Here is an 11907-nt window from a genome sequence, read left to right as displayed (position 1 = left end):
CATGGACTTCCTGCCTTCATGTGCTCTGTTCTCTCGACCTGGAATGCTGTTTGGGTTTTATCCACTCACAAGGGCTCTGCACCCCATCACTGTCGCCAGCTTCCTCTCTTCCTGACAGTACCAGGGACCTGCAAGGTGGGGTTCTGTCATCTTTCTGCCAGTTCCATGAACCTGGCAACAAAGTTCATATTTTGGCCCTTCACTGTCGCATTAACCAGGTTGGTGGTTACTTTTGGCTCTTTATTTGGCTAATATGAGTGGAAGTATTCCTCTTGACATGAAAAACAATCTAGAGTTTTCCTGCTTTGTTCTCTAATTTCATATTCATGTCCAGTAAAGCATATTGGTGGTTTTTATATCTAGAATACTGCAGACTAAGGTTAACATATGTTTTAAAGAGTATGTAATGATCTTCCAACCACTGGTTCATTATTACAAAGTCAAATCAAATGTAAGGTGAACAGTATCCTTGGTTCCGTAACTTACTGAAAGGCCTCCTGTGTCTTCTCTGAACACATCTCCCTCACCAGGATGAGGGAAATTCCCAGCAGTCCCTGGAGCCAGGGCTCCCTTGGCCTCTGCAGACCCCCAAAGTTCCTGCCAGTGGGAGGTTTTAGTCCAAGGCATACTGAACGCTTAAAATACATGTAAATATGAGAAGTAATTCTTTGATAAAATTATCATTTTGGCTCTGAAAATATCTGGCTTTAAGTAACTCTTTATTTGCAATTGCCTATGATTTGGGGGAAACCCTGTATGCATTCAGAGAAACTCTTGGAAAGAGAAAGCTAGAGTCTCACCCACGAGTTGTTTTCAAAAGTCATGAAAACATTATGTGTCCTGACCTGCAGGACTATCAACGGGGGGTCGACGACCTAGAGGAGAGAATGAAGGGGCAAGAGACACAAAGAATGGACAGCAAGACAGGATGTCTGATCAAGCTGACACAGTTTATTTTTTGCAGGCTCAATTTATACAGGTAGCAAGGAAGGGGTGGGTCAGAAGGTGATTGGGCCTTAGGTGGCGCCGGCAGGAAGGTGTAGGGGGGCGTGATTGGGCCTTGGCTGGCGCCGGAGGGAGCGGAGGACCCCGAAGAGAGGCAGGGAGTTCGCCATCTTGTGGGTGGGGGCACTTGGGAGGGAGGTTTCAAGGGTGGGGCTTTCCCCTGGGGCAGAGGGTGTTTCTTGATTAACAAGATGTTGGCAATATTAATAGGCCAGTGGAAAGAACAGAAAGGCACAGGTTGCTAGGTAACTTAACCACTAGTTCCGGCTTAGGAGTTTGCTAAATGCGTTTCTTGGTAATAGGGGAAAACTTGTTTCTAATGCGTGGATGGATTCATTATTTCCGATTTTACAGGAGAGACTTTACTCAAAGGTTGCTGTTGTCTTAAGGCTTTCATAACCGAGCCTGCCTAAAGGCCCACAGGTTTGCTCCCAACAATTATGGGCTCTAAATTAACAGTGAATGGCGTCGGCATAATACTGTCCTGTGGGCATTTCAATACATCTGTAGTCATTTGGAATTAGAGAGTTTCTTCTTTTCATTTTAGAGTCTAGATATGGGGTTAGGGTTGCCATGGGGCTGGTGTTGGTCTCCCAAGGTCAGACGTGAATTTCAGATCACTGAAGAAAGGCCAGGAAAGTCACAGCCTCGCTGGGAAAAAGAGAAGGTTAGGACAAGAGCCTCCACTGGTTTTCCGATCCTTCAGTGGGGCAGTGACTCACCTGAACTCCTCAAGCCCTAAGGGCAAGCGTTTCCTGGTTGAGCAGGAAGGAATCTCCGCCAAGGGTTGATCTGATGCATGTGGAGGAACAATGGTGAGATGCCCCTGCTCTGGCTGGCAGTCCCACCTCTGCTGGCCTTCCCAGTGCCCACAGAGAGGGACATTATTCCCCCAGGTGGCAGGCACTACAACCCATAAAATCCAAAGATAAGTTCTGACTTGTACTAAAAAGGGCACTGGAAAGCTCCAGGTCATAGGTGGCCTAAAGACTGGTAAATAAAGTAAGATTCTCAGCAAATACTAGCTCCCCATATGCTGCATGAAAAGTAATACTTAAAGGAATGCTAACTTCAATCCCATCCATTGTTCATCCAGCAGGGTTAAAACGAGAATATCTAGATATGTACGCAAGGTTCAAATTTGTGCAAACTGTTTTTAGGGCAAGCACCATTAAAAAATTTTAAATACAAAAATGTCTATTTTCAACAGCATTGCCCCATGATGCACTGTGGCCCCCAGCAGGATTCTCCTTCACGTTCATTCAGTCCAGCCCAGTGTTCCCAGGAAACTCACCTGGTGTTTCTTCACGTAGATGAATCTTGCTCCAAAGTGGCCTTGTGTGTCTTGGGTATGCTGCCTTCTTGCGTTTTGTTTCACCTCATTGTTTAAGGGAGAGGCAAGGGACAGACGTGTTTGCAGCCCAGCCATCCTCTGTTCATAATGTTGTTGCCTTTTGTGTGGGCAGGAGGGAGATTTGTGAAGACCTCTTTGGGTCTGGAGCAGTGCTGATTCCCCAGTGGCTAGGAAGCTGCCCCAGAGCCCCTACTTTGACAGGCAGTTAGGGAGCATGGCTGTCAGCTCAATGTCACCAGAGTTGCCTGAGACAGCCAACCTGGCACTGTCTTGGGAGGCGTTTGCTTTTCTAAAGCTGAATTTTGACAGAGGGTTAGTCAGTCAACCAGGCATACTTCAGGCAACAGAGCCAGTGGAACTAACAGTCTGCAGAGGGCATGGGTGTGGTGTGACGGGGTCCTCTTCCTGGTTAAGATTTGCAGAAGGGTGGAGACCCAATGACTTGAAGTGCATTGATTGTTCTGGAGTTAAATGTAATATATCCCCAAATTAGGACTAAACTGGAATTTCTGGTGCCTAAATTAGTTTTCCAGAGACTCAAATTTCAGTAGAATTGACTTAACACTGGATGGCAGGGACACATCTTAACAAAGCTTTTCCTCTCATTAAGATTCAACTTTGTAGGCTTTGAGGTAAAATGGACTTTTCTTGGTTTTCTCTAAGAATTGAGTTTGCAGGTGTTAACTACAGAAACTCCTGGGCTGCCACTGTCCATGTTCTGGAAGGCACCTTCCTAATGTGGAGAGAGTTAGTCCAACAGGGTGTTTCACCAGAGCATGTCTCTTTCAAATTGGATATTGCTCTCACATTTTAAAAAGTCATTCTTTTCTCTAATTCTCAAGGTCTCAGTCGATAACTGTCCTCAAGACCCAGAAGACAGCTGCTTCTACTCTGGACCTAAAGAGTTCCTAATATTCTCCTTTGAACACCTATTTGAAGATGAGGTCACTTCCTGACCTACCAATGGACTGTTTTACTATAACAAGGAATCATCCAACACATTTTATTTCTTCATTTTCAAAATGTTTGGGAGTGCCTTTACAGGTATGTTAAATATGCTGTGAAACATATACAATAGATCAACCACGAGTAATATGAGAGAGACATCATAGAATCAAAAAGGTATACAGAAAGCACAATGTTGTAACTGCATGCTCTGTTTATAGTACCTGGTGCTTACCAGCGAGCAAGAACCCAACTCAAAAAGTAGGAAGGAGGGGATAACACCTTTTTCTCAAATGCCAAAGTGTCTCCCCACTGGGCTGGTTGCCTTGAAGCCACACAGAAGTGCCGAGTGGGCTTGGCCATTCACTGGGTCTGCAGCCCAGCTGGGATCCACCTGTCTGAGAAGAGGCTGGGACGGGGGACGGAGAGCTGGAATACAGATTTAAACTGTGAGAAAACAACATGCTCTTCCGATACACATTATAGATATGCAGCGTTGTAAACTATTGGCCATGAGGAGTCACATGTGGCCTCTCTCCTGGAGCTCCAATCAGCTGCAGTGCTCACTGTGGGCCTGTCACGGTGTTTTCTAGTCACTTCTTTCTCTCTGGGGTTGGTCACTTCTTTAGTACCTGATTCTCTACTCTCAGCTCCTGCCTTCCATAATTTTGGCATTTGCTTAAACCCATGGTGATGGTGGGGCATGCCTAGAATATCAGCTGTCATGGGAGTCAGGCAACAGGTATGTTCTTAGAATCCACATTGAATTTTAAACTGATGCCCTCACTGGAAGTTTAAAATTAATTAGGTTCCCAGGGGACGACAAGTGCAGAAAGGAAGTCACTCGGTCTGTGCCAAGAGGAAGCACTCTGGTCCCCCCATCTGCCAGTCTTGGCATCTTTTGGTATGTGCAGTAATTGTGGTGAGCAATTCACCACACCAGAGCAACTGAGGCAGGAAGAGGTCTGACGCAAATTCGAGTGGAAACCCACCAACCAGAACATGCATTGAAGTGCTGAGTCCTTGGAAGGGTATACTGATCAATGCCCAATGTGTGACCCTGAAATATTTACGGAATAGAGCGTGCTCGTGGGAATGTACACAGATAAAACAGAGAATCTACAGGGATTAGGACAGGGTAGAAAAGGCACACTAAGGAAGCATCTCTAAGGGGAGAAACCACATCATAGGGGCAGTGTCCATACTGGTATTGGTGTTACTTCATTCAGTGAGTCAGAGTCCTACAGAGTACATGAGGGTAAAGTGACAGATTTCAGCGCCAACCTTATAACGGCAAATAGAAAGTTGCACATGCTCTTTGGACAAAGAAAGTAAAGAGGTGTCGGGTCGGAAGTGATTTAAGCAGTGATTTAAGGGAGAATATTTTAATATTTAATATTTAGGGAGATTAAGAAGTGACTTAAGGGAGAATATTTGCAAATGGGTAGAGGACTGGGAGGGACACGGACTCCGAATTCCAGAGTAACATCACTCTCAGTCAAGGGCTTTATTGCATTGGGCAGTGTAGATGTACAGAAAGGTATCTAGAGAGATTTCAGTCCTTAAGGTAGAATTAAAAGGTTTCATCTGAACAACTGACAGAGAGCAATAATTCAAACCAGAGTTATAAAGGCATCTTGTGGACCATGAAGATGGTCACTTGTGTGAGTTAATGACAGGAATGCTTTAACTTCCCTACCGGACTCGCGCTGCAGTTCCCCTTCTGGAAAGTGATCATGTCCCGCTCATCTTGAGTCATAGAAGACTTTACAAATGCTGCAACCCAGTCAGAATGTTTTTGCACTGCTTTTAATTTCTAAAAGCCACCCCCCAAAAAATCTATAACCAATCTAAAATCGTATAACCGTAAAGGAACTAGTTGGCATTAAAGAGTTCAATACCAAAAATTTGAAATAGTGTTTGCATTTTGAGCACAAAAATCTAAATATAAAGGGCTCCTTCTTTACAAACCTCATTTCAAGCTTTCTTTTTTCCTTCCAGAACCTGACTTAGCCAACCTGCACACATGCACACTGAGCCTGCGGTCTCCAAGGTCCATGTCTCTGCCCCCTCCTGTGTTCCAGGGAAAAGAGGGGGAAGAGGCTGGTAGCGGGAAACAACCTCCCAGAGAGTCCGTGGGTCTGCGCACATGGGAGAGCATCTGGGCTCATTCGCAGCCTGCTACTCCACAGAAACGATTTCACAGGCCAGTTACTATGTGTGCACCCAGTTCCTCAAATGTCTGTAGGGCCCAGAGGGAAACTAAGCTTGGAAGGGAGAATTTACTATGACATGACAAGTTACTGCCAGAGAACCATCTTTCTCATCTTTAAAGCAAGGGGTGGCACGTACCACAGTGCCAGGCAGTGCACACTCACCAAAAGATCCCACGGGGACTCAGCCATGCCTCACTGGCCTGTCAGCTGATGCCTGTGTCAGCCTTCTGAGCAGACTGCACCTGTCTTGGGTTTTTCTTCTGCCTCTAGATCTCTGCCTGTGTTGGGCCCTCAGCACCTCAGGGCCTTGGCCCTAGTCAAGCCGCTGCCCCAAGCACACACATTCATGGGCCATTGACAAATAAGGGGGACAGAAGTTAGGGGCCACTGCCTCCTGTAATCAACATCGAGTCCAAGAGGGTTTGACCCTGGACAGGGACATAAGTGACAGGAGCCCTAGGACATCTGGAGGAAGTCCCCTGGCCTGCGACGAGATGCTTTTCAAAGGTACAAGTTGTTTGCAACTTTTAAGACACATTTTCTTTTGGTTTCCACTTATTGCTGTATCAAAGGTCTTAAAAATCTCTAGCTAAAAAGAAAAATACATAGTCAAATCATACAGATGCTGAAATTAAAAAGGAATATGTAGAGAAAATAATGAAACAATTGAGGAAGGTTTAAATGTTTATTTTCATGTTAAAAATGATGCGTTACCCTGTGGTTAGAATATACCTTTTATGCTTGGAAAATGAAGTCACTTTATTTCTGAAATATTTCCAGAAAAAAAGAAAAAAGGAAAAAATCCAAAAGTAATGGAGAGTAGGATCAAAATGTTCTGGTAGATTCCATCAACATGAGCCACGCCCTTTCAAGGCCACATTCCTGATTCAGTGCATTTCATGATCTCAGTTTACAGTGTTTTTCCCACCATCAGTTTAGATACTTTTGAGTGGGATGTCTGTACATTTAAAAGCTACAGCTTCGCATGCTTTTATTATAAAATGAATTTATTCCAATACACCTTGTAGTGTTTCAGTATATTGCCTATATTACAAAAAAAAATATTTGCTATCCATATTTTAGCATAACTTTTCCACCACCCAGTGTCCCTTTGCATACAGGTGATATGGGATACATCACACATGTATAATTTTGATGGAGGAGACAGTTGCTGAGTTTATAAACCATCTTACATGTCATTTACAGAGACTTGAATGGAGAACTGAAGCCATTTTTGAGACGGTTGGAGAAGAAAAGCAATGGTGCCAATGACACGTAGGAATTAGCTGAAACCATCCTCTGTGGTCGCTGAAGCTGGACGGAACAGTTCACAGACAGAGCCTATACTGTGTCCCAACCCGCCCACATTTATTGACAAGGTGCCTTTCTAAAAGAGCGAGAAGACAATGCCGATCAAAATGCACCAAGGCAAACTCTTAAACTGAAAAATTAGCAAAATACAAAATACTTAGTTTACAGATGTGGCAATGGGACAAACACTAATCCATTTTTCCCTGCACTAATGTCTGTAAACTCTGCCTAGAGTGTAAGGATGTCCGCCGCCTGGAAACCTACCCCCGACTGGTGTGCAGTATAAACAGCTCTTGGCGCACACGGAGTCTTCTGGGGCTTCCTAGGTGTGTCCTTCCAGGGGAAACCTGGTCTTTTCTTCCTTTCTCTCAGATGCAACTCTGAGTTGAAACCCCAATTCTCCCATGTGGCCACTGCTCCCTAGTCCCCGTGCACTGGCCTGGGAAGCAGCATCTGGCTCCTGGCAACAGTGGCCTCCCGTCTTCCACCACCCTAGGTTGCCCAGTCATCACGGAGCACCTGAACCACCCTCCTGTGACCGCAGAGTTTTCAGCCTGGTGTCCCCTCTAGGGGCTCGCTGGGGTCTGTCCCAGGGGCAGTCTAAGCATTCGGTTCTTAAAGGAGAGGAAGGGACTTTATCAATGTTGATCATATTGACACCAATCACTTTGACACCTCAGCAAAAAAATAAAATAAAATCCAGGCAGATGCACGGCCCCCAGAGAATTGTATTTCAAGGCTTAGTAATCTATGTTTTACCCCATTTTAGTTTGGATATTTGGGGTATAGTTCCTATTTGTTTTAAATTGACTAATTGGAAAACAAGCTGATATGATCCATGGTTTCTAGTTGGCAGGAAATACTTACACAGAAAGAACTTCAGTGCAGTTCTTTTGAGCCGAGTAGTACCATGCCAAATCCTATAGCAAGTGACAGATTCCTGCTAAATACTGTGGCATACACGCACATACCCATGTGTATGTGTGTATATAGGTGAATGTGTGCTGAATGGTAAGGGAGCTCTCCTCCACGACCTTCCATTCGATTTTTATCTGAAACTCAGTTTCGGCATAAACCCACAAAGGTGACAGTGCAGATGCCGTATCAGTCTGGGCAACTCCAGCAGATCCGGGGGAGGCAACTTGAAGGCAGTGGTCGGTTTCCAGCTCTGCCGAGACACCAGAAGCATATGGAATGCGCCCAGCCTGCTTGCTGTGCCAAGTCAGGCACAGGTCACAGGAAATGCTCAGTTTGCCCTTTCGTGACGCTCACCCTGATGATGGTAGCTGCCTTTGACCCGTCCCAAATTACACCCTCACCCAAAGTCTCACTCACAAGGGGGAGGCAGTTGGCTGTGTGTATGTGAGAGAAACTTAACCCAATAGCGGTTGAGTTTCTCCAGCTTCAGAAATGAAATTCCCATTATTTCTGGAATGTTGAAGACCCAAAGGGAGAGGAAATTGGGGATCTCTAATGGGAGGAGCAGGACACATTCAGATAGCCATGCTTCAACTCACGTGTGCACTTCTCTTCAGCCCTAGTGGCTTGTTTGGAGCTACCTCCCCACCGCACGCTTTGAAAGGCAGTGGCAGGTTCCTCTGGCCTACTAAGGGGTGCTTCCTACAAGGTGTCAGCCATCTCTTTGCAAACTCCTTTTGAAGCTAATGCCTGGGCTCCTGGCTTCATTCACAGATCAAATGGGAAGATTTTCGGAACGAACACTGGTTCCTGGAGGTCACAGATGCAAATAGTCCTGTGGGCAAGAGACCCAAGGGGAAGTTCACGCTGCCTTGTCATGGCTACAGGAGGCTGGGCTGTCCTGTTCCCAGTCACAGAAATCGATGCAGGCACACCTGAACGCCTCTCCTAGCTCAGCCATCAGCAGCTGCTTCAGATAACCTCCTGCAGGTCCTCTACTTTGGGCTTGTAAAACTCTGTTGCTTAGAGATGCACAGGAGCCAAGAAAGCCCATAACGAGGCATGCTGGCCCAGACTCCGTTTCTCCAGCTCGCCCATCTTCATAAATAAAAATGCTGCCATGGTTTCCTAATCTGAAATTCTTGCTTGGCTCTACATCATTCATGCTGCTCTTTGGAAACCTTTTTTTATTTAGAAGTTATGCAGGAGTATGTATTCTTCTCTTGCCACTTTGACTTTCTAATAGCTATGGTTTTTCATCATAACTGCTTCTCTAGCCCTGGAATAGTCATTTGCTTTTATGAACTGCGGAGGGGGGGCGGGGGCAGAAACACATTGCTTTTCTCCATTAGTGCACACTCTATATAGACTTTCTCTCTGCCAGAGTCACAAGCAAGGATTTTTTTTTTGAATGGTTGAGGTGGGTGACTGTATGGATGGATTTTACATATTGCTAAATTGAAACATCATTCCACTTATTTTTTAAACAAATTTTGTCCTGGCAAAATGGAAAATTTAATCTGAAGCTATTTCCTATGCAATTTCCTTTCGGTGTTTGTCAATTATGAGTTTTTTCACTTCAGTTTGGGTAACAAATTGTGTTGGCTACAAAGCACTGGTATAAACACATCTATTTGGGAGTGTTTTGGCCCATAGAAATGCACTCCAGGAGTTTCCCATGAGTCTTCCACAAGCAGAAGATAAAAATAAATGTATGTGGCTCACAAATCTTCTCCAAGTTTTTTAAACATCATGTAGAAAACTGTAAAGAGATGGCCCTCCCTCACAGTATATTAATATTTTAAGTGACATCCCATATCCCCATCTAATACAAGAAAATCCAACAATAACAGGACAGACATTGGAGGATAAGCTTCTTAGATATTGCCCCTGCATGGTAAAGGACGGAAACTGGTGAATATGTGACATCCTGCGTGGACATGGCAAACCTCAGTGACTAAAACTCACATGTAAATCAAATAGTTGAAAACAAAACAACTGACATTTCTTTTCTTCATGTTTCAAGAATTCCAGAAGCCAAAGGAACCAGGTCCAGGTGCAAATGTATATAAAAATAATGAGCAGCGCTCGTAACAAATAAAGGCAGCTACATTCAGCATCTCTCACTATGTCCAATCTCAGGCCAAGAGCAAGAAATGTCCACTGTGCTTTAAAAGGTCTAGGAATACAAAAACCAACACCCAAGTCTTGTCTAATTCCACACGGCCCTTTGTCACGAGATGACTAACAATGTCTGTGGGGTCAGGCTGATTACATTTGAACTGAGCTAGTACCAGGCAGCTGAGAACACAGTCATCTTAGGATTCCTCCAGGACCCACATGGAGCTGTTTTAGAGACACTTCCCGGCTTAAAACCCAGCTGCTAGGGCTCTCCAGACCTCATACCTGCTCAGAAAGGGATCCCAGCAGATCTCCACAAACCAGACTTTGTTACATCATCTCCTATTGCTCATCAAACTCACTGCTCCACCACCAAAAACAGAAGGCATAAAGGTGAATACAAACACGAGAAAGGAGTTACATGTGGTCCTGCAGCCTCTCCAGGTAGTCTCTGAATTCCCGGGAGTCCCCCAGCCCCGTGTCCTGGCAGACCCACTTGATGTTATCATCACTGTCGAACAGAATGGAGTTGGTGTAGGGGCCGCCGTCCTCCGGCAGGATGGTGGTGTAGGAAGTAAACTTGACTCTCTTCCTCTTTGGGCCCGATGGGTTTATAGGTTCCTTTTTCACTTCCTTCTCATAGACATAGTCCGAAGGTCTGAGGAGCTGACTGTGGAAGGGCTTCTGGGAACTGCCGTTGAGAAGGAAGTTCCGCTCCTCGAACTGCAGCCCCCTGTCTATCATGGTCGTGCACTCCTCTGAAGGGAGTGTGATGTCCACTGGGTTCTCCAAAAGTTCCACTTCATTCCCAAGCCAGACCCAGTCATGGGAATGGGGGATGTTGCCTTGCTCACTCACCGCCAATCTTTTGTGTCTGTATTTCCAAGCAAATGCCACACAGTTGATTAAGAAGACCAAAATGGCCAGGCAGAAGACACAGAGCAGGGCGTACATGCCAATCTCCAAGTCGGTTAGCCCCCGTGAGGTCATAGTAAGGTCACTCGGATTATTAGGTTCCGGTATCTTCCCCGGAGCGGGGAGGCTGGTGAAGGCGTCTGGACCACGACTCTTGAGGAACTTCGTGTCCTCTCCTTCCGCATGAGAGTGAGGGGTTGTGCTTTTGTTGGTATTTTCCTCTTGGCCAACAGAGGTGCCACGTTGGAGCCATTCCTGAATGGCTCTCTCCTGGTTTCCTTCCCGCCCTATGGAATTACTGAGGTGGTCTTTATGTTCCCGATATGCGCCCTCAATGTCATTGGCACCTCCTTCGTGCCCATCCGTGTTTGGTTCAAATTTGACCTTGACATTTCCTTTTCCCACGGCAAGAATGCTCTTCCTTTTGGTCTTCTGACAAGGTTCACTAATCATCATTTCTAATTTAATCAAGGGCCCTTGCCCTTCCCCCTCTGCAACCACAACCGGCCATCTGGACTGAAGGTCTTTCTGAACAGACACCACCATTTCATCCAATGATGAGACAGTAACTGAAAAATCCTTGGGATCATAGATGTCTAATGGTGTCACCGAACCATCACTGAACAAAATCCAAGAACTGACAATCGCTTCCTATGAAAAATGAAACCAAAACGTTATGTTATGATCATGTTCCTTCAAATTTGCAAATGTAAACATGATTTCCTATATAATATTTTAAAATATAGATTGAGAAAAACTGAGTTCTCTGCTTTATAATCTTGAACAGTTCTTGGCATGCCTTGAACTGGCATCAGTAATATGCTATTGCCCCACTGAAGTAAGGCACAAATAATATACTTTAATGAATGCATTAAAGCACATATCAATTTATTGCATGCCATACAACAGAATTTGACTTTGACCTTTGTAAAAACATTTTGAGAGATTGGGCAATTTATCTGAATCAAATTCAGCTGCAACTAGTCAGACTACTGCTCAAGATAATATCACATTCAACATTGTTTGTCAGGGAGCCAGTGCTGATGAAGCAAAACTTGGGGTGGCTGGAAGCACATAAGGAAAGACGCATTATGAGACTAACGTGCTTGAAAGGCACCACTC

At 45.1% G+C, this 11907-nt stretch overlaps 1 protein-coding gene across 1 annotated transcript in view; it reads right to left on the bottom strand.

Annotated features, from left to right (window-relative positions):
* Window positions 1-4881: 4881 nt before the first annotated feature.
* LOC108385061 (transmembrane protein 132B) overlaps window positions 4882-11907 on the bottom strand; it is a 310363-nt gene continuing 303337 nt past the window's right edge. The window contains exon 9 of the mRNA XM_037014453.2: window positions 4882-11436. Coding sequence (XP_036870348.2) covers window positions 10288-11436 — 1149 coding nt within the window. The 3' untranslated portion in view covers window positions 4882-10287. The remainder of the gene's footprint in view (window positions 11437-11907) is intronic.

Source organism: Manis javanica, chromosome 15, assembly GCF_040802235.1.
Source record: "Manis javanica isolate MJ-LG chromosome 15, MJ_LKY, whole genome shotgun sequence".
Lineage (NCBI taxonomy): Eukaryota > Metazoa > Chordata > Mammalia > Pholidota > Manidae > Manis > Manis javanica.
This window is presented reverse-complemented; position numbering and strand designations above follow the sequence as displayed.